The sequence below is a fragment of the Pseudorca crassidens genome, chromosome 17, assembly GCF_039906515.1.
Source record: "Pseudorca crassidens isolate mPseCra1 chromosome 17, mPseCra1.hap1, whole genome shotgun sequence".
In the NCBI taxonomy this organism is placed as follows: Eukaryota; Metazoa; Chordata; class Mammalia; order Artiodactyla; family Delphinidae; genus Pseudorca; species Pseudorca crassidens.
In genome coordinates, this window is record NC_090312.1 from 51,949,839 (window position 1) to 51,973,675 (window position 23,837).

At 38.0% G+C, this 23,837-nt stretch overlaps 2 protein-coding genes across 34 annotated transcripts in view; one reads left to right on the top strand and one right to left on the bottom strand.

Moving 5' to 3' along the window:
- Positions 1-16,292, bottom strand: part of LOC137210249 (UDP-N-acetylglucosamine--peptide N-acetylglucosaminyltransferase 110 kDa subunit-like) — a 39,656-nt gene extending 23,364 nt beyond the window's left edge. For 3 of the 4 annotated variants that reach the window (XR_010936422.1, XR_010936421.1, XM_067711928.1), the window contains exons 1-2: positions 15,164-16,292; positions 6,821-6,993 (exon numbers count right to left, since the gene is read on the bottom strand). Coding sequence is in view for 2 of the 4 variants with exons in the window: in XM_067711928.1 (XP_067568029.1) it covers positions 6,821-6,928 (108 nt within the window). In the remaining 2 variants the exon portion in view is untranslated. Of the gene's footprint in view, positions 1-6,820; positions 7,624-15,163 lie in introns of those variants that run through there. The other variant, XM_067711929.1, reaches the window with a different exon arrangement.
- Positions 1-23,837, top strand: part of LOC137210245 (UDP-N-acetylglucosamine--peptide N-acetylglucosaminyltransferase 110 kDa subunit-like) — a 168,726-nt gene that overhangs the window by 89,894 nt on the left and 54,995 nt on the right. The window lies entirely within an intron of this gene.

Genomic DNA, 23,837 nt, shown 5'->3' on the forward strand with positions numbered 1-23,837 from the left:
ATATTTTATATATATATATATATATAATATATATATATAATTTGCTTTAGTGCAGTGTTTTTTGTTTTCTGTACTGAATTCATTAGCATGGGTCGGTATAAAATTTAGCATAGGTCAATATGTAATTTGTAAACTAATAAGGTCTTAAAAGTGAGAAATTAAGTCTTTTAAATTTAATTATTTATTGTAAAGAGCAGAATAGCATACATAAACAGGTGCCTAAGGAAAACTTGTATTCTAATATGGAACTCTCATGAACACCTTTTTTTTTTTCTTCTAACGGTATGATAGCAGGCCATTTGCTTATTTTTATGGCTTTAACTTTACAACAATGAAATATTCGTAAATTTTAAAAAGTATTTTTCTTTATTTGATGCGGGTGGGATACTGGAGAAATGAAAGGTCAAACACCTATTGAGGAATCCATACTTGTCTCTATATTGTGTACTTTTATTTCAAGAACTGATTTAAAATTCCTAAAAGGATGCTATAATAAGTTATTATGCCATTTTACAGACTGAATTAAGTGAATTTCAGGGAGGTATGAAACCTGCCTAAGGCTATCCAGCTACCAAGCGGTAGAAGTGAGAATTAAATCCAGGTATACCTATCGCCAAAGTGTCTGCTCATCTCTTTACATCATCCACTTTTAATAGCCAATGCTTTCCTGCTTACAAATATGGCTGAGGTTTCCAGACAGTCAACAGTCCTTTTTAATCAGATAGAAAAATTACTGTTGATTCTCTAAAGACAATATTCCTTTTCCATTAAGTGACTTTAGTTGTTCAAATAATACTTCCAGACAGTAGTAATCATACAGTTGGAGACTAAGAACAGAACTCAGGGATGTGTCTAGCAGTCAGTAAAGACCAACTGGGCTCACTGATGATATTTACGGTCATTTCCTCTAGACTAACATAATCTTATTAATAAGACCCTAATAATTCACAGTACTGCCCTTGCCTGATTGTTTGTTCTTCTCCCTCTATCACTCTCTCTTTCCCCATATTATGATTATTTTTGGCAATTTTTGGTGAATTAAATTCAGGGATTAGTATTCAGGAGTACTCGTCACAAAAGCAGAGAATCTTAGCTCACACCAAAGGAAGAAAATAGAGAAAAAGTATAAATTATATGAATACACACACATACACACATGTGCCAACTATATGCTGCACTTCTCCAAAATCTATTCGGTATCTGCACATTTACTGTATATTAGCAGTAAGAGCAGAAATGAGCGTAACGCTCTGTTTACAAGGCACAGAAAACAGACCCAAATATGGAAATTACTAGCAATGAGAATGGGGAAGAAAGACTACAACAAGGAATGTAGATGATATTTTTGTTTCCTAGCTATGATGCCAAATATTGAACTTTCAACTTGAGACAAGGAGGCCATAAAAAGTTGTATTAGTTTCCTAGAACTGCCATGACAAAGTACCAGAGACTGAGGAGGTTAAACAACAGAAATTTACTCACTCACAGGTCTAGAGGCTAGAAATCTGAGATAAGGTGTCAGCAGGATTGATTTCTTCTCAAGTATCCCTTCTTGGTTTGTAGATGCCATGTTTTCCTTTTGTCTTCACATGGTCTTCTCTCTGTGCATGTCTGTGTCCTAATATTTTCTTTTTATAAGGACACCAGTCATATTGGATTAGAGCCCACCCATTTGACCTCATTTGACCTCAGTTACCTACTTAAGGGCCTTATCTCCAAATACAGTCATATTACGAGGTATTGGGGGTTAAGACTTCCACATATTAACTTGAGCAGGACACAATTCAGCTGATAATAGAAGATAAGAGTAATTTAAGCAAGTAAGTAACTACTGTTTACAGTGAGTTGCTTAAGGATATGAATTTACTCAAGAAAAACAAGAAATTACATAACACTGTACGTTATACAAAGATATTAAATTAATCACCATAACATCCTGTGAGATGTGCATTAAATTAGACTAAGCAAGATGAAGCAACTTATCCAGAATTGTATAGTTGGTACTTTCCAGAATTTAAACCAGGTATTTTCCCAGTTCCATTCTACGTTATATATTCATTTCATTATTTGAAATGAATTTTGAGTCTCCATTTTGCTTCGTTTCTGAAGTTATATGGGGATAGAATGGAGTTGGATATTTTCAGTGACATTAACACATGGGGAAGGAAATTGAGTCCAGAAGCTTCAGCAATGTTTCCATGGAGAACACTAACAACAGAACCAGAAATACCGTTATCCTTTTGGTTCAGTGATCTTTCCTGAAGCACTACAAGAATCAATTTTAAGAAGCCCAGTGTTTTCCAAACTTTCACCAATGGGCTCTGTAGGGTCCTCTAACAGTATCTAAGAGACTAACTAGTTTCTCATCCCAAGCCACTTAAGACAAGGAGTTCTGATTGTTCTCTGTGAGGAAATCAAGTGACAATCATAGCTGGTGATTTAGGATAGTTTCTTCAGGGCCCAGGCAAAACCTAATACACAGTAATAATCATTGTTAACTGCATCTTTGACAAGGATTAATCAGGTATCAGAGAGGTCTATAAACTGGGAGAAATTATGATCAAAGAGAAACATAGACCACAGATATTTAATTAATGCTCAATTATTTATGAGTTTAACTTTGGTTAACCTAATTTTCCTTCTTCTAGACAATTTCCAATTCGTCTCCACAAAGAGACCAGAATAATCACCTTCCAATACACGATTTATTGTGTTGCTTTAATTTAAAGCATACAGTGACTTCTACATTCACTCCACCAAGTTTTGCCAGGAGAGAAAAGGAGATGTGATATTTTGTCTTGAATTAGATATGCCACCATACGTGACTTAGCTCATCCTACTGGAAGCACTTTGAGGGCAGATTCTACAGTCTTGTCTTACATCCTCTATGGAATCAAGCCAAGGGAATCACACACAGTTACAGCTGGAAAAACATTTGTTCTGGGTTAATACTTTTAGCCTCTACCACCAAGACTTTATCACCAAGACCTATCTTTACAGTCTCTAAACAGGAGACCTTCTTGCCTTCCCTTTTCATATTGACTAGGAAGGTAAAGGGAAGAACTGAGAAGTACCCAAAGTCAGCTAGCAGCCAGCACAGATAAATCATCTGTGGAGATATTGTTTCTTTCAAAAGATATAAACATAAGAGGAAGTCCTAGTGTTTGAAACAACTGTGCATAATAAAATTCCATGAAAACCTAGAAATCCAGATGCAGATCAGTAACATATTGGTTAAATAAGCTGTTATGTTCATGCAATGGACAAGTGTACATACATTAAGAAGAACGAGATATTCTTTTCTATGAGATTCTCTTTTCACTGAACTCATCAGTGCTGCAAACACAATGTTACATAATACTTTTTCTTTAACATTATATCAGGCATCCTCATCTTGTCCTGCATTTATTGCCAGTGTTACTAAAGTCTATCACTTACCTCTTTCTCTTTTAGACATATAATTTCTTCTTATTTTGGAAGCATTCATCAATCCTATTTTACTCTTTCTTTTAAATTACAAATGAATATTGAATTTTATAAAATATCTTTTGGGGGATATTTCAAGTGATTGTATACTTTTGCTCTCCTTTGACCTTGTTATATGGTAAATTATATTTTGTTATTTTATATTATGCTATTTATTATATATTGTATTATGTTTACTAATGACATTTATTATATTATAATTACATTATTTTTAAGGTAGCATTTTGTTTTAGATAGACAAGACAACCAGTGGAATAGGAAGCATCTTAAAATTAGATGCAAGAGCATAAGGGAATTGAGATTAAAATAAAATTCACGTTTTGGATCAGCAGCAAAAATTATTCAACAAAAGTGGGAAAATATGGCTATCATAGAATTACTAAATTCTAGACACAGCAACTAGTTAAAAGTGAAAAAATAATGAAAGTGTAAAAGTATCAGAAACCTGGGAGACTTGAAATAAATTATTCATGAGGAATATCTTTCTAAGATACAAAGAAAAAAAGGATACATTTAATTATGTAAGAATTAAAAGCTTCCTCATGGCAAAATGCACTACAAAGGTCAGAAAACAAGCAAAAGAAATTGGGAAATATATTTAGAAATGGATATGCCTCCTTTACAACTTTTGACAGAAGCACATGTTTCTTTTTTCTTTAACCTGTTATGTGGGTATTAATCTATAATGTAAGTGCATGGTTCCTTTCCTTTAACCTGCAATGTGAGATTTAATCTATATGGTAAGTGCATGGTTCCTTTCCTTTCATCTGTAATGTGAGCGTCAACATGGGGCACTGTTTCCAAGCACAGACTTTGGATGTTCCTGTACTGGTCCCGTCACTGACCATCCACAAAAACTTACAAATGCTGCTTTACTTTCCTGGGGGTTAGAGTCTTAGCTAAGAAATGGAAGCAAAATAGAACTTTCCCCCAGGGATGATAGAAGGTTTAAAGGAGTAAATATGTAAGTGACTTAGCACAGTGCCTAGTACAAGAGAGATCAATATAAGTACATAGCAATTTTTTAAAGAGACAGATGAAAGAAATAAAATGTGGTGATTTCAATCTATTGATATATATTCTTGACATTAAACTACATTGGATGGCCTAACTTGCTCGTGCTTTTTCTTACTCTAGTGAACTTGGGTAGCTAATATCATAGTTTAAAATTTTTCCTTTTATATTTACAAGTAAATTTGACCTGTAAATTTCTTTTTCCTTACAGTCCTAATCTATTTTCAGTATTAGGATTATACAGACTTCGTAAGACGAATAAAGGAGCATTCTTCCTTTGCTACTCCCTAGAAGTTTTTCTTTGTTAATATTGATGTTATCTGTTTAACAGAAGTTGGATAGAATTCACCTCCCAAATGATCTGGCCGGGTCTGGTATTTTCTTGGTGAAAGATTGTAAACTATTGACTTAATTCCTTTACTGGTGCAAGAACTCCAGCTACAAATTTCCTCTTGTGTCAGTTTTGGTAAACTTTAGGAGCTAGGAAATTGTCCACTTTACAGAAATGTTCAAATTTACTGGCATTTCATATATTCTCTGTTTGTACTCTCTGCTATAACACTGTCCTGATTCTTTCTGTATATTGTTTACTTACGTTTTTGTTTTGCTTAATCAAAGTTTGTTTTTTTAAATCTTTTCAAAGAATATTCTTTTGACTTACTAAATCACCTCAATTTTATACTTTTTTCTGTTTTATTAAGTTCTGCTCATATCTTTATTGTCTATTTTTCTATGTTCTCAGGGTTTATTGTTTTACTCTTCTGATGTCAATTAAAACACTTGGTTATTAATTTTAATAAATCTTTTTACTTATAAATAGTTGAACTTTTTGAAGGTTCCAGCTTAGTTGTACGTATCTAAGGGTCAGCTCCTCCTCACAGTTGCTGGCCTAAGGCTTAGTTGACCCTATAGCAATGTATATACTGACATTTTTTCCCCTCTACTTTCTGTGTTTTGCTACTTCTCACTTCTCTTTGCAGAGAAGCCCTTTGAAATACCCTTAACTTATTTTACAGCCAATAAGTCTTTAAAATACTGTGTATTTTTTAAGATAAATCAATTTATATAATTAGGCAGGAAATCTGATCTGCCATATTTTTAAAAACAGCATATTTTTAAAACAGCACATATTTTTAAAAAAATTATTTTTAAAAATAATTTCACTCTTCTCCACGATTAATCTGCTGTATTACACGACCTTCGAGTTTTTAGCTTTATCAATGACATGTACTTTAAAAATGTTTGAAAGATCCTACCCAGTCTTTTAAAACATCCTCGCTCCTTGTTTCAGTTCTAGTTTTATGTATATTTTCTGCCTGGCACCTGATTATTCCAACATCTGATGGATGGCCTTGGGAATCTAATTCTGGTATTGATTGTTTTTGCTGATTCTCTCCACTTGTAGCTGATTTCTTCATTATCGTGTAAATTTAGATCATGAGCTCACGTTTAGCTAAACTTTATCTGTGGGAACGCTATAGGCCTGTGTTGAAGGTCTACCTCTCCAGAAAGGGTTTAGTTTTGTGTTTGGAATACCACCGATTTGGGAGCATTTTAAGTTAATTTCTTAGCTTCTGTTTGCAAGACCGCAAATAAATTTGCAACCCAAACACTGTGAACACAGATCTGCGGTTCAGAATTCTCAAGATTTCCTACCTGTTTCCTACCCAGAGCAGAGGCCAAGAGAATTTGCTCTTAGTCTCCCTTTGCCAGCAGATATTTTTTTCTCCTGGCACACCCTTTCATTACAGGTGAAGCCAGGGATAGGTAGGTTTAGTTCTAACTTCCCATCTAGTAGGGATGGAGTCTTACCTCCTGCCTCCCATGTGGTCATGGCCATTTAAAAACAAGTCTCTATACCAGGTGTGTCATTCAACTACGGCCTGTATTCCAAATCCAGACAGCTGCCTATTTTTTATGGCCTATGAGCTATGAATAATTTTCACGTTTTAACTGGTAACATTTTAAATGGTTACCTAAGTACCTAAATAATATCCTCAATTTTGACTCTTTGGTCTACAAAGCCTAAAATATTTGCCATTTGGCTCCATAAAAACAGGATTTCCAGCTTCTGTTCTAAGCTAGCAAGATCTTCAATCCACTCTTAATAGAGCTATCACTCTCACACATGGACCACCCTTCCTTCATGGGTCCTGGAAATTTCGACTGCACACTTCCAAAATCAACCACGCACTTAAAAATAAGTTGTGTACATTTAACCTAGCATACCTAACCCTTTTCTTTTAGGAGAGTTTTTCAAGTAATCTTGCCCACCGTATTCTTCAGAACTTCATTAATAATGGCAAAAAACTGGGCTTACCTGGTGGCACGGTGGTTGAGAGTCCGCCTGCCGATGCAGGGGACACGGGTTCGTGCCCCGGTCCGGGAAGGTCCCATATGCCGCGGAGCGGCTCGGCCTGTGAGCCATGGCCGCTGAGCCTGTGCGTCCGGAGCCTGTGCTCCGCAACGGGAGAGGCCGCAACAGCGAGAGGCCTACGTACCAAAAAAAAAACAAACAAAAAACAAAAAAAGGCAAAAAATTAAAACAACATTCAACAAAAATGCGAAATGTTCATAACAATTATAGAAGCACATACAGTAGAAAACTATAAACTGTTACTGAAACAGTGAGACATAACTTTTTATTCTTAAAGAACTATATTTAGGTCCCTTTTGTTTAAATAAGTATATTTCTGTGTATGTATGTATACAGTCATGTGTTTATATACACATACATTATTTGTATATTTATAGAAACATATGAAATACATACCTATACACATACCTTTGATTTATATTTGTATACATACACAGGAATATAATTATATACTATATATTTATATACATCGAACTGAAAACTGGTAGTATACATATATATCGTGTATAAACGTGTGTCTACGTGCATGTGTAGAAAAGCGGGTTGAGAGATATGGAAGCATGAGTTAGACAGGGTTCAAGATTTTAAAAGTACTTATGTGTAGGTAGTGAGGTTAAGGCCCATTTGATTGAAAATATTGCATATTTTTACATCAATTGTTATGATGACCAGATTCCTATGTCAATAAAATTATAAATAGCTATACATACTCGTATGTGTAATGTATAACTAAAAGATATATAGTTTTATATATGTATTATATTTATATTATATAATACAATTATACTAATACATTATATATTGTTATATAGAATATATTAACTATAGTGTATTATATCAGATAATAATAATTATATATTTATATATTATGATATAATTGTTTTATAATCAATATTACAGGATATATCATATTAATATTATGAACATATTAACCATAGAAATACATTTCATTACTCATATATTTTGTATATAATATATGCCAGGCAAAAATATATATTAATATAATACATAATTGTTATACACTAATATAAATATTAGTATATTACACTTATACATCAATATAATATTTAATATTGGTATATTTATATTATTTTTAATATATACATAGCTAATACTCTTTAAAGCCATCTGCTACAAGTAGAGTAAGACCAGGAGTATGGCCAAAGCAAATTGTAAAAATATTAGATTACTTATATTCATTTATATGTCATTTTCCTGGAATCTGCATCTGGCTACTAGACAGGACACACAGCAAAATCAACAAAAAGTGCCCAGGACATAGGATCCTTTATTCATTGGAACCTCAAAGGAAACACAGTGCTATTCAGTCCCCCTTCAAAGAGCCAAGAGCAAACCTTGAAGCACCCAGTAAAAGCCAATTCAAACAAAAAAGCTTTTCCACTTAAACTGGAAAAAGTTAAGTTCCCAAGAGACCCCCTACATCAACCACTGAAGCTCATTTGGCAGTAAAAACAATAATGTTCACCGAACAACAAGAAACGCAAAACAATAGGTGTTTTGCCAAAAACACAAAAAAGCAGCTGATTAGTGTCTTTCCTGTTTGAAAGAAGGGGGTGGGAAGTGGGCAGACGACCTGATAGGAAAGATAAAAAGAAAAGGAAAAGGAAAATAACGGTTTCCAGTTTGACACTCAAGCTGTCTTCTGCATCCATTTCGTCAAGACCACCAAGTCAATGTGGAGGCTTTTTCCTCCTTCCCTTTTCTTTTCATGAGACCCATCACAACCAGCACTGCAGATTCCATCGAATTAAGGAATGCTGTTGCCTACATGTGTGAATGAGCTGTGAGTAAAGTACTGAAGTAGAGGACACCTAAAGTGAAACGTCTTCATGAATGTCCACGTGGCTGAGCAGCAAGTTAACCTTTCATAGATGTGCTAAAGAAGAAGAGTTGGGTTTTATTTTATTTACTTTTCCCTGGACTGTGTTGAATGACTATCATCGACAAGTTCAGGCTACTTTTTGCTGAGGATCAATGCACTGGGAGAGCTGAGAGAACACTGAACAGTAGAGCTGTCTTTTTCTTGACCAGTTCACCTTAGTTTCCCAAACTCGAAGTCTTTCCCTAATTCTTTCTCCTTTTTATTGTAGTAAAATGAACATAACACAAAATTCACCATTTTGATCATTTTACAATTCACTGTACCATTCAGTGGAATTTACTACTGTCACAATGTTGTGCAACTATCACCACTGTCCAACTACAAAACATTTTCATCACCCCAAGAGGAAACATACACCCATTTTGAGGAGTCATTCCCTATTTCCCTCTCTTCCAAACCCCTGGAAACCACTAATGTATAATATTTTCCGTGTGTATGGATTTGCCACTGCTGGACATTTCATATAAATGGAACCATACAATATAGAGCCTTTCGCGCCTGACTTCTTTCACTTAGTTGCATCCATGATGTAGCACGTATCAGTAATCCATTCACTTTTATGGCTGAATTCCCTGATCCTGTTTTCTTCATACTGTTTGAATACAAAATTTAAAATAAGCTGAGAGTGAAGCTCTGTTTTAAGGGCACATCTACGAGGCCAATTCTTTTAAAAAAGGTGAAAAGGGAGATATTGTTGTGAAATGATAATCGTTGAGAAGCCTCAGGCAATTTGATAATGAAAAGTTTGGGAAATGTTGCAAAAAATTATCTGCTTTATATTAAAAGCCTTTTAAGCAAGGATTCAGGAGATTGTCTTTTTCTTGCAGGTAACTTAAATGAGCCAGAAGGAAATAACTGCGCTTTAGAACAGATTTTGAAAGGATTCTATTTATTCTTAATAGACGAATGGGAGTACAGGTAGTTCACATTCAATATGGACTCCCTGTCCAAACACTGTTTATCGTTTTAGCCACCACTATCGAATTATATTTCTTGAGAGTAAGGCAGCTCAATTCCTGCATATTACTTTTTTTTCCTGCATATTACTTTTAAAAATTCATCTATCAAATTCATCAATCCATTGATACAGTATAAACAAGAGATGTTCATGTTTCAGTGCAGTTCAAATATCAGGTATAAAGAACCACCAGCAAGAAAAAGAATCCTATATCTCTTGCCAGAATGTGGTCAGCTCTGGGGTGCTTTGCTAGCTGAAACACACTTTCATTGTTAAGAGGATAGAGGCTGTTTAAGAGGGATGAGAGCCAAAAAATGTTAACTACGTGTATGTGTTAAGAACAGTGCTAGGTTATCTCATATTCTATATCAGCCAAGGCTCACCATTTTACATATGTGAAAAGTGAAGTTAAAAGTGTTTTAGTAGGGCTTCCCTGGTGGTGCAGTGGTTAAGAATCTGCCTGCCAGTGCAGGGGACGCGGGTTTGAGCCCTGGTCCGGGAAGCTCCCACATGCCACGGAGCAACTAAGAGCATGCGCCACAACTACTGAGCCTGCACTCTAGAGCCCGTGAACCACAACTACTGAAGCCCACACACCTAGACCCCGCGCTCAGCAACAAAGAGAAGCCACCACAATGAGAAGCCCGCGCACCGTAACAAAGAGTAGCCCCCGCTCACCGCAACTAGAGAAAGCCCGCGCATAGCAAGGAAGAGCCAACGCAGCCAAAAATAAATAAATAAATCTTTTTTTTTAAAAGTGTTTTAGTAACTTACTAAAAGGCACGCAATCAGTAAATCTGAGCAAGAATTCAATCCCAAATCTGTCACACTGAAGTTTAAGCTAATACATGAGATTAATAAAAACAGCACTAAATTAAAAGTTCAGAGATATTTTTAATTTCATACTCTTTCACTAACGCTCTTTGGAGATAAATCATTTCTTTTATATGGGCCTTAGTTTTCACAACTATAATAGTTGGAAGCTTGACTAGATGATCTGTATGTAGTCTTCCAATTCTAAAATGTTCCACTCATTTGGATTCCTACAATAATTGCCCTTGCAATACATGCATGCTGCCACCAAGCAGCCGCAGAGACTATTAGTTCCTTTTATATCCCTAGTGGGGAGTGCATTTTGACATCAGACTTACCGGTCAATAGTACAAACTGTTAATATAACTATAAAATAACAAAATAATAAAAAGTATTATTTCCTGTAAAGCAGAAGCTTTACATTGTCTGTGAATCATATCAGAATCACCTGTAGGTTTGTTTGGTTGTGTTTTAATATATTTATTGGAGTATAATTGCTTTACAATGGTGTTTAGTTTCTGCTTTATAACACCTGTAGGTTTTTAAACATAGAGGAAATCCATAACCCATTGAATGAGAATCTTCAGAGACAGGACATGGGCATCTGGATTTTTGGGCTCCCATCATCCGTATATTTTATTTTATTTTATTTTTTGCCTATGTACAATATTTGTCACATCCTCTTGAATCTTTAAATGTTTCTTTTTGTTTTAAAATTTTAGCATATTCCATAATCTTCACCTACTTTTCATAAGGTGTTATCTGTTATGTTTATTCGATCTTGTGCTTCTCCTGGTTGTCTTCTTTTTTTTCTTTTTTTTGGGGGGTGGGGGCTGCCTCATGGCTTGCAGGATCTTAGTTCCCTGACCAGGAATTGGACCCTAGGGCCCCAGCAGTGAAAGTGCCAAGTTCTAACCACTGCACCACCAGGGAAGTCCCAAGACTTCTGTTTTAAATGACTTTTTTCCCACTCTAATTCATTCCTGGGATCAGTTTCATGTTTGAACATTAAACCAACCTTGCATTACTAGAATAAAGCTACTTTGATTGTGATATATGATTGTTTTACATACCATGGATACAGTTTGTGCTTCTGTTTACACATTTTGCATGCATGTTCAAAAGAGAAACTGGCCTGTGATTCTATTCTTGTAATATTCTTTTCAGTTTGGAGCTGAAGCTTATGTTGCCCTTATAAATATTTTGAGCAATATATACTTTTCTGTTTCCTGGAAGATTTTTATGTAAGATTACCAATATTTCTTCCCTAAATATTTGGAACAATTTACTTGGAAAGCCATTTATCCCTGGAAATCATTTTCTGTAAAGGTACTTAATTATACAAACAACTTTTGCAGTAGATATAGGTTTTTGAGATATTTTTTCTTTCTTGGGTTAGTCTTGTTAGCTTGCATTTTTAAAGAATTTGTCATTTTCGATGAATTTTCAAATTTATAAATATGAAATTATCATAATTTTAACAGCTTTATTGGGATGTAATTTACATACCATAATTTCAACACTTTAATGTATACAATTCAGTGGTTCTCAGTGTAACCACTAAAAGACTTGTGTAAGCATCACAACAATCCAATTTTAGATTTCTGTCCCCCCACTAAAAACCCATTACACATGAACAAGCTTTTTTCAATCTCCTCAACCCTCTCAGCCCTAGGCAACCACTCATCTACTTCCTGTCTCTACAGATTTGCTATTCTGGGCATTTCATATAAATGGGACCGTACAATATGTGATCTTTTGTGAGTGGCTGCTTTTACTTTACATAATGCTTTCATGGTTCATCCATGTTGTAACATGGATCAATAGATCATTCCTTTCTATAGCTGAATGCTATTCTATTGTATGGATATTCCACATTTTGTTTATTCATTTATCCGGTTGTCATTCGAATTATTTCCACCTTTTGTTTTTAGAAATAGGCTTCTATGAACATTCACGTACAAGCTTTTGTGCAGACATAAGTTTTTATTTCTCTTAGGTATATATTTAGTAGTGGAACTGCTGGGTCACAGGGTAACTCTATGTTTAACACTTGCAGGAACTCTCAAGCTGTTTTGTAAAATGGCCGCACCATTTTACATTCCCACCAGCAATGTATGTGGGGTTCAATCTCTTCTCTTACAGCCTAGCATGTCATCTATGCTGGAAAACGTTTCACATGTAGTTGAGCAGGATGAGTACTTTACTGTTTGGTTGAGTGTTCTGTAAACATTTATTAGGTCTTGTTAATTCACAGTCTCGTCCAACTCTTCTATATCGTTGTTGATCTTCTGCCTAACTGTTCTATCCATTACTGACTGTGGAGTACTGAAGCCTCTACCTAATGTTGTGCAATTATCTATTTCTTCCTTCAATTCTTCATGGATTTTGGTATTTTCTTCTTCGTGTATTTTGGTTTTACCTTATTCAGGGCAAATATGTTAAAGATTTTTGTATCTTCCCTCTCTTTATCATAAAATGTCCCTTTTCATATCTAGTAACTTTTTTGTTTGTTTTAAAGTCTATTTTTTCTGGTATTAGTATAGCCACTTCAGCAATGCTTACGGTTGCTATTTGCATGAGGTATATTTTTTCATCCTTTTACTTTGTACACATTAGACTTTTGAATCCAAGCAGAGTCTCCTATAGAAAACATTCCTTAATACCCAGTTTGACAATATCTGCCTTTTGATTGTATTGTTTAATTCATTTACATTTAGTTTTTATTATTGATATGGTAGGATTTATTTATGTCTATCATTTTACCTTTGGTTTTCTACATGTCTCATGTTTTTGCTTTTTTGTTATTGTTCCTCCATTTTCCTTTCATAGTAAGTAGATATTTCCTACTGTAACATGTAATTCCTTTAATGATTTTTAACCACATTGTTTGAGTAATGGCTGCACTAGGGCTTATGGAATACATCTCAGAATCTCTTCAGATTTTTACTAGGTTCATTCCAGATAGAAACAGAAACTGTACTTTTATAGAGCTGTATGCCTTCCCCTCTTTTTTGTTTTTATTACATTTATATATGTTACATACTTAACAACATATTATTATAATAATTACTTCTCACAAACTTATTTTTTCAAAGAGCTTAGAGAAGAAAGTTGAGCAAATAAATATTTTTGAATTTGTCGGGTTAATCTATTTACCATTTCTGGTTCTCTTCCTTTCTTCCTGCGGATTCAGCTTATGATCTACTGTCATTTTTATTCTAACACAGCTTTGTTCTCACTGCCTTCGTTGTGCCATATCATCAAATATATGATTTTTTTTATGTTATATAGAGAACAATCCAAATATAGTCATATTGGTTAGGCACTTACTTTTTAAATTAGTTAAGAGAAGAAAGGAGAAGAAATTTGAAATTACAGTATCTTTTATAATTCCCTACACAACTGCTCTAGTCAGCATTCTTTGTTTTGTTTGTATGCCTTGAGTTACTGTCTGCTATCATTTGAAGAACTTCCACTAGTATTGCTTGTGAAGCCCGTCTGCTAACAATGAACTCACTCAGTTTCTGTTTCTGTTTCTGAGTTATGGTGAAGTATTGATGATAAGTTGTGGAGTGGTAGGAAAAACTAAAATGCGATGTGCTGTATGATGTATGTTTCACTGAAGTGTCTTGGTCAAATTCTAATGATTTATGATAGAAATCACATAAAGCAAGCATCACAATTCTCCAGGAATGTTCTGTAGAATGCTAATGTTAATGATGAATATGTGATCCCAAATCTTTCACTTGTATTGACCTTACCTCAATAATTCTTCTCCCAACAATGCCATAACTAGAGTTGAGTTCTAAAGTGTACCTTCCTCTTTTCCAATAGAAATGGTCCCACAATTTCAGAAAGTTCTCAAAGGTGAAAAAGTGCACACGGCGTTTATCACGTTTGCAAATGCCAATGAAAATGCTAAGGTAACACTGTCCAAAAGGCAATATTCTTCTGTGAGGGCACCCAACTTTAAACAAATACACATATTCTAAATACAGCTTAGATCTGTGACATGTTTTGGCCAATGAAGTGTGAGCAGACATGATGGCCTTCAATGAGCAGCAGAGGCCTTAAATGGGCTTGTGCAGTTGGGCTCACCTCTTATGTTTCAGTGAACTTTGTGAGAAGACAGGGCCTGGGAGCTGCGGCCTCACAGTTGGGCTCCAGAGGAACATGTGTGTTACAGACCTCAAACTGACCCAAAACACGGGGCAAAACCAGCCATCTAGAGGTCTAAAAGAGAGCCACTGCAGCTAGCCAATAGGTCCAAGAAAAATAAATTCTTGTTTATGGAACTGAGTTTTGGGTCGATTTGTTCCAAAGCATTATCACAGCAAGAGCTGACTAACACAACATCCTCCAAGTCATTGTTATGTAAATGGATGCCACCATGCCTACAAGTAAGGCAATTGTGTACTCAAATTTGAGAGTCCTTGAACTCTTGGTGCCTCTCCAACACAATGTACATGGCTAAATTTCCACAAATAAGTTCACTAATATACCACAAAGATCTCCCTAAGCTTTTATTAAATGTAATGCAAAGTTCTTTCTTTTCATTTTCTGCTTCTACATAGTTAAAATGCTTTTATCAATGTAAAATGGCTCTTACCTTTTGGCTTCTGTCGTGAGAGTCTTTTGAACTCTGAAACACTGTAGGATATCACCTATAAATGGAAGCTAAAACATACAACAATTGAACGAATATAACAAAAAAGAAGGAGAGTCACCGATATAGAGAACAAACTAATGGTTGCCAGTGCGGAGGGGGAGGAGGGGGCAATACAGGGGTGGGGAAGTGAGAGATGTAAACTACTGGGTGTACGACAGGCTCAAGGATGTATTGTACAACACAGGGAATATAGCCAATATTTTGTAATAACTGTAAATGTAAAGTAACCTTTAAAAAGGATATAAAATTTTTTTAAAAAAGAAATTCATACTTAAAATTCGAAACAATTTAAATGTCCATCAACAGGAAAATGCACATATAAATTATTGGATTTCCCTACATGGGAATCCTACGTAGCGAGGAAAGTACATGAACTAGACAGATCTTTACGTGTCAGCATGGATGAACCTAGCAAAGATAACACTAAATAAAGCAAGTAACAAGAGAAAACAAAATAGAATACGATATGCAGTTTAAGAATACTTAAACATGTAGCCTACATAGAAAGACATCCATGCCAGTGATGGAGACCAAGTTCAGAAGAGTGGTTACCCAGGGTCAGCTGGGGAGTGGCTGTGTTTGGGAAAGTGGTCACACCAGAGACTCTTCAACAGGAATGGTAATGTTTCACTTCACACGCTGGCTGGAGGACGGAGGAGTGTCTGCGATGTTATAATGTGAGCACGCTGCATGTAAAACCCATTGCCGACCACACCTAGGGGAACTGATGCGTGGGAGCTGGTAGTGGGTGGAGCCATCCAGAAGGTGGTGGTAGAAGAGGAACGTTGTACACGTAACGCCTAAGGCCTGACCAGAGGACGACCACTGCTCTAGAAACTGGACACAAATCCAACTTCTACGGCCAATCTTAGAAGACAAACTGAGGCATATTTAAAATTTTAACACTTTATGTGCGCAAAAATACATTCAATTCAGGCAGCACAAAGCGGAAGAGGTGAGGAGCACTCCAGCCACAGGAGCTGCAGAGATGTTTATTTTAAAAGGGCAGAAGCAAAGCAAGGAAACGAGTGATTTGCTATGGCTTTAACGCCTAGTTGGTGGTTTGTGACTGGGTGTCCTCAGCGGTGTTCGTCACCCTGAGGCTCTGACAGGCTTAGATTTTGGTTGGTTTAAGTAGGCGGCCGCGTCGCTAGAGCCACCGCAGGCTAACGGCCTCCTTGCAGGGTTAATTTACTAACACCAATTGTCTGAGTCCTTCCTCTTACTCAGTCACTTCACTTCCTACGCCTCAGTTTCTCTTCTCTAAAGTGGATATTCAGTAGTAAATTCTCTGTGGAGGTGTCAGGACAAAACAAAGTGACTATTAGGAACAACGATCATGTCCTGAATGCACGGAACACGTCACCGTTTGCCAACCACCGTGTCAAGTCAGCAGAAACGACAGAAATTAAGAGCTCTCCGCAGAAATTCACACACCCGTGCACCAGGTAAGGGACCACAGGCAGACGTTCACTCAGCCTTTCCTGCGTCCCTCACGGAGTTCACGCTCTCTCCTGGGCGGGGCGAGCAGAGACACTTTGAGGGAGTTTAACTACTTTTAAAATGCGCTGATACAACCATGTCTCACTTTTGTTTGGATCAGTCAGCAAACGCTTTTTGGAAACCCCAAATTCTCCACACCTCCTACCTTTTGCGCTGCCGTAGTCTCGAAGCTGCTGACACAGCTCCCCAGGCCGCGTCGTCAGGGGAGGCGGGTCTGCGTGCGGACGCACGGCGAGCGCGCAGAAGTCTTCGAGCCCCGCCCCCACGGGCCCGCCCGGAGGCTTAAACCGCAACCCCGCGGCTCGGGAGGCAGTTGATGCCCGCGCCAACACCAGGCCGCGTGTGGGCTCCGGACCGCGGCATGGAGGCCCCGGCCTAGCTGGGGCCCGTGGCCCTATGTCTTCGGACCGCAGCCGCCGGGCGGTGGGCGCCGGAGGGGCCGGGAGGCGAGCCGGGACCCACAGGCGGGTGTGGGCATCCTGTCTGCAGCCAGCGTCCCCGAGGCCGCGCTCAGGCCATGATCACTCGGTGAAGCTGCGCCCGGACAGCACGGCCGACTCCTTCTCGCGCTCTGAGAACCTGTGCGCGCTGCAGGACTCAGTGCCTCTGCCCTCCGTGTGGGCTTCCCTGAGGGAGGGCCTGCTGGACTTAACGCAGACTGCCTCCGCGGGTAGACTGGGCGCCGCTCCTGAGCACCCTCTGCCCCTGATCTGTATCCAGAGCTTCTTCCAGCCACGGCTTGTCGAGACAGGTTTGTACTTCCCGCTTCCAGGGGCCCTCGTGTGGGCGCTGAGAAGCGGGGTTTTAAATGGTTAAAGGTGGAGGGTGGGCACTAGAACCGGTGCCCAGTGCCCGGGTGTGCGTGCACTAGACGGGGCGTGCGGCCTAGGACTCCTGCCAGCTCGGTGACCCCGGCCGAGTGCCTTAAGGCTTCAAGGTCTCAGTGTTCTCATCTGTAGCATGGGCTTAACAGGACCCAGCCTCCGTGGCGGTTACAAGGATGCACTGTGTTAATGCTTCTAGACTCTACAAAGTAGAACACTTAGCACAGTTTGGAGCATTGTTAATTGTTGCACAGATGTTACCTGGTCTGTTGAACGACTTTGCCTGGTACACACCAAAGCGATTAGGAAATGGATATATCCCAGCTTCATTTCCTTTCCATTCAAACAGGGCTCAGGAAAAAAAAATTTTTTTTCAATAGGTGTATCATATATAGTGGAAAGAGCACCGGTGTGAAGGCAGCTTAGGGTTTGAATTCCAGAGCTTATGCTCTCTGTGGCCTGGACAGGTTTCTTTTGCACTACAATCCACACACTTGTAAAATGACATTAAAAACCACTCTTTCTGTGGGTTCTTAGAATTAATTTAGCAGGTTATGTGTGTAAAGTATCCTGGCACTTGAATGAGTTGTCAGAACCAAGGGCTGCTGGAGACCATCCTTCTGCCCTAGGTAATCTTCCCTTCTACTGGGCAGCAAGTAAACACAAGCACAGGAGTCAGTGCTCTGGAAGAAGTGAGTTCTGCTGCTACAGAGCACAGAATCTCTTTTTTCTTTGATTTAATTTTTATTCTATATTGGAGGATAGTTGATTTACAATATTGTGTTAGTTTCAGGTGTACAGTAAAGTGATTCAGTTATACATATATCCATTCCTTTTCAGATTCTTTTCCCGTACACTTTGTTACAGGATATGGAGTAGAGGTCCCTGTGCTATGCAGTAGATCCTTGTTGATTATTTTATATATAGTCGTGTGTATATGTTAATGCCAAACTCCTAATGTATCCCTCCCCGCCATCTTTCCCCTTTGCAGAGCACAGAAACTTGGAAGGGCAAGTTCAGGGTAGGATTCTTGGAGGAAGTGCCGTCCTTTCTAAGGATATGTAGAAGCTCCTGGGGTGGCAGGAGAAAGCAGTGTGTGTTGAAGTTTGAGAAATGTAAGAAAATATGGCAAAACTAATGTACAGGACTGGAACTCAGGGTTTGGGAAAGAAATGAGAGTCGATACTGGAAACTTAGTGGGGCCCAACAGAAAGGCGCCTTGTTTGTCCTGTCAGAAGTTTGGATGTTTATCCTGAAGGCTGCGGGAAACACCAAAGAACAGTGAAATGGAATTCTGGTTTAGAGGCTCACTTGGACCTCCATGTGGAAGGCAGTTGATTGGGTGCAGGGTGAATTGTAATCTAAGGGTCCCACTTAAGTTATAAAAGGTGGGACCGGGTTTTGCAGATCTGAGAGAGAATGGGTGAGGCCTGGTGACCAGTTAGAAAAGGGAGGGCAGCAAGCGTGGGTGACAGTTTACAGCTGCATCTTTTTGAGAGATACAGAGCACAGTAGAAAGGGATTGGGGGTGGCGAGAGGATCTTACTTCATCTTCAGTGCTTTAGAGGGGCCTGGTAGACAGGTCTGGGCCCAAGGTACAGATGTGGGCTTTTGGGAGGACAGGTGTTTGAAGGCATGGTAGAGACTTAGGTTATCCACAAGAATATCCAAAGAATCATAGGTCTGAGAGTTTTTTTAAGTGGGTATATTTGAGGATGTTTATAAGCTGAGAGAAAGTAGCCAACAGAGGAAGGGTGTAAAGATCTAGGAGAGGAAGTGATTGTTCATTTGTTTTTGAAAAGCTGAACACTTATCGTGTGCCTGGCCCGTTTCTAGGATCTGGGGTTCACACCTTATGTTATCTCTTCTGCAAGGACAGTTCAATTCATCCCCTGGTGAAAAGAAGTCAGATGATTCTTTGCATCCCATTCAGGTGTAAGAACTGTTTTGTACCTCTGAAGGGAAGCAAGCTCTATCCTTTGGTCACCTGCTGATGATAATAGCATTGGCTGAGACCTGACCATTTACAGTGAAGGCACTTCTGTAGGTAATAAGTTCCAGGAGGGCCCGAACTGAGTATGTCTGTTTCAGCATTTAGCATGGTTTAGCATCCGAGAGGCCGGTACATTATTGGCATATAGTAGACTTAAAAATGAATATTTGTGGATTGTCTGAATGAGTGGATGTGTGTGATTCACATCCTATTTGCAGGTCCTATGCCCTGCAATGGATTTTCAGTGTCAGGTTGTGAAAGTATTTATGACGGAGATTGGCATTGTTCCCTATCTAATGGATAAAGATTACACATGAAAGGACTTTACACTGACATCCTAAAAGCCTCATAGGAATTACTTAACAAAAAAATAAAATTGGATTCTGTATAATTTCTAATTTGTAAGCTGGCCAGAACACTGGTATTTCAGCCAGTCCTCTGGTAGTTCCAATGACGTCCCCATGATCACCCAGGCATAATCAGAATGGCTTTAGGATTTGGGAGCCAAAATGTTCCTCAGTATTTACGGCTTTGCTCGTCCATTTAAGAAAATGGACTATTGAAAAAATAGCTTCAGACACAATATGGCATTTTATGATTTAGCATGAAATCTGAGAAATATAGAGGTTATCAGAAGCCTGCAGTGGTAACGTTCCCTCTGCTATTGAAGTTATTGTCTTTAAACAAAGATTCTACATCACTAATGCTATATATATATATATTTTATGATATTCAGGTTAATTTCCAATTCTAAGAAAGTAATTGGTTGGTTGGTATGAGAGATGGTGTGGCTTCCAAAGGTGAAAAGTATTATTTTGTTGTAATTTCTGGCTACCTAAGGATGGGAGAGGCCCAGGACACTGCAGTCAGTATATTATGTGGAGCAGGTTATATTGTGGTTTATTTATGAACTTTTACATGTTTATTTTCTTCTTTGCGGTATGCGGGCCTCTCACTGTTGCGGCCTCTCCCGTTGAGGAGCACAGGCTCCGGACGCGCAGGCTCAGCGGCCATGGCTCACGGGCCTAGCCACTCCGCGGCATGTGGGATCTTCCCGGACTGGGGCACGAAGCCGTGTCCCCTGCATAGGCAGGCAGACTCTCAACCACTGCGCCACAAGGGAAGCCCACATGTTTATTTTCTATGCAAGTTTGTGTGCTCCTTTTTGAGTTTTGGTAGATAAGTGTTTTGTAACTTTGGAATACTTGGAGTTATATACATATATATATATATAACTTATATATATATATATATTTTTTAATGTAGTAGTTAAAGCCGCGGAGAGTGTACTAGTCTACCTAGGTTCAAATTCTGGCTTTACCCTATGACTTCCCTGTGGCTTCCTCTGCTCACCTATTAAAAAGGAGGATAAGACGACTGCTGTGGTGAGTTATATACTAAGTGCTATTTAAGCATTTGCTATAATGATCATGTATACTCGAAGGCAAGGAACTTGCCCCTTGATCGTCTCTGTATTCCTAGTGCTTAAGAATTCCTAGTGCTTTCCTAGTGTATTGTCTTAGGATAGAGATAGCTCAGCATAGTTCTTCTCACTATAAAGTACTGTTACGTTGAAAGTCTTTGCTTGTGTACGAATAATCTATGACATATCTGCTGAGGACAAGGAAAGGAATAGTTTTAAAACTGCAATGGATAACAAAAGATTGTATGATGTAATGCCTTTATTATGTAATTATAAAACTAACAAATGATCATGGTAGAAAATTTGAAAAACTCCTAGACAAAAGAGAGATCAACAACATTTGGAGTAACTTTCAGAGTGTAGAGCTGTCCATGAATATTAGTGCTTTCATATTTTCCAGGACTTTCAGTAGACTCTGCTTCTTAAGAGTCTATTCATGATATTTTACTTTAATGATGTTTTCATCATGGGGACACACACATACAGAAATCTGTCAAAAAAAAAAGGCATGTAAATCACTGATGTTTCAGATAGCCACATGAAATAAAGTGAGAAAGGTCAACAAGCTGAAAGAATGTGGAGTAGCATCTCCTTAATTGCTTACATAACTCTGATAATTACCTCTTTGTTGATAAAGTAATTAATGGGGAATCTAATTCAAGAAAAATGTATGAACTTCAAGCCTTCTCAAAGCCAAGTATTTCTTTCCACAAAAGGTTACTTTCCACGGCCATTCTTCCTTATTACCAGACAGGGAAAGAGTATTGTATGGCAAAGGATCTTCCTGAAGGAGGGTGCTTCCCACACTGATTGTCATAAATGACTTCGGAATTACTGTTGCTGTATTACCAAAATCTTAAACTAGGATATTTTTGACAAATGCGGTCCTTAGTTAATTTTTAGAGCTACAAACTGTCAGATGGCTCTGCAATAACAATTGTCTGGCTATTATTCTTCAGGGTGATCACAATATGGAAATGACCTTGAGGTATCACTAAAAAGCAGGAAGGTGTGAGTCTTCCTTTGGTGCCAGAGTGAAATGCGAGTTGGAGTTGGAGTTGGAAAAGAGGCCCACAACCAAGTGATAGAGAAGGAAATGTGAGGTCATTGGTGAAAAACCAGGTTGAAGTTAAGGTGAAGAGGCATGAGGAAATGGGCAACTGTTCCAGTATTACAAAGATCATCCAGAAGCATATCCATGAATGTGGTTTGTATTGCAATCTGCTGAAAAAGAGACAAATATCCTGGCCTGGCCTTCATGGAGATTATATTTTATTGATTCTGATAATAGATTATTGTTGAAAAGGGCCTCCTCTAAATTATAACCATGCAAAGGCAGCAAGATAATTTATTTTTCTTTATGTATGTGTTTCTCATTCCTACTCACCTCTCTCTTAGGGGAAGAGAAAATCACAAAAAAAAATGTCAAGTCTCAGCTATTCCTTTTCAAAATAATTTTTTTCCAAATTCCAGTGGAGGCAATAGGTTAACTGTTAAGATTTGTAAGGCTCAAAAAGCTAGATTTTTACAAAGTGTAGCCAAATTCCATTCCATAAATAATAGCTTTGGAAAGAATATGTGGTGATGCAAAGTTGGAAAAAGCTGGTTTTCCTTCCGTGAATGGCTTCACTGTGTTGGGAGAAGAGGCAGAGAAGAAATCAAAGTAATTAAACATGGGGTGAGTTTTCCCGATAGGGGACTCTAGTACTTTAAAATACACTAGATAATCCTACGGATAATCTGAGGGTAGAACAGACCAATGCCTCATTTCCAATCTGGTACCCTGGAAGAAAACAGTGTATTTCCTTTGAGGTCTTGAGAGGTTCTTCTTCCGCTTTGTTTTGGTTTTGGTTCATTTTGTAATCAACCTTATTAAGGTATCATTTACATACAATAAAATGCAGACATTTTTAGTCAACGGTTCAGTGACTTTTAATTAATGTATACATTTGTTTAACTACCACCCCCATAAAGATAGATAACAATTCTAAAACCCTAGAAAGTTTCCTCCTAGGCTTTTGCAAAAGTATCCCCATCTCCCACCCTAAGGCAACCACGGATCTGTTTTTTATCTTTAGAGATGACTTTTGCCCAGTTTACAATTTCATGTAAGTTGAATAATACAGTAGGTGCCCTTCTGATCTGGCTTCACTTGCTCAGCATATGGTTTTTGAGATGCATTCATGTTGGGATGTTTTAAACCAGGACTTTAGCCTGGGTGGCTGATGTTGTCTGAAGGCACCTATAGGTACATCTGAGTCTCTGGCATTGTCACTGTCTGTTCTTGGCTCAGTATTTTCAACTTTACTAAGAAGCACAAGGTTGAAGTAAGGAAGATCATTGTCAGTATAATGGAGGTGAAGTGGGTTCTGTTATATAATATTCTCAGCAAAAATTGACCTGCTTGGAATCATTGTGTTGATAATCGACAAGGATTCTCTTCCTCCAGAAGCCTTGATACTATATAAAACTTCTAAAGGACGCTGTCCTAGGACCCTTCTTTTAGTTTTCATATTTTGGGAAACATTTCTGGAAAATTCAAATGCTCGCAACCTGAAAGAAGCAATTATTCACCTGAAGCCTAACTCTGCTAAAGTTGAGTTGTCCGACCGTTACATGCTGATAGAACCCAAATAGCCTTGCAAAACAATGCTCTCTTATTGGATACAAGCATATAGATTGTTTAAGGTGTAGGTGTGTATGCAGTAAAGTGAACAAACAAAGAATCTTTGAGTTTCCCTTGCTGTTTTTTTTTATTTTTTCATTTAAGTTTCTATAGCGTATGCTAATAGCTCAGGGAAACCTCAGGTTAGTTTTAGGTCCACTCTTTACATAAATGTTGAAGTACTCGATACCCACCTTTTTTCTACC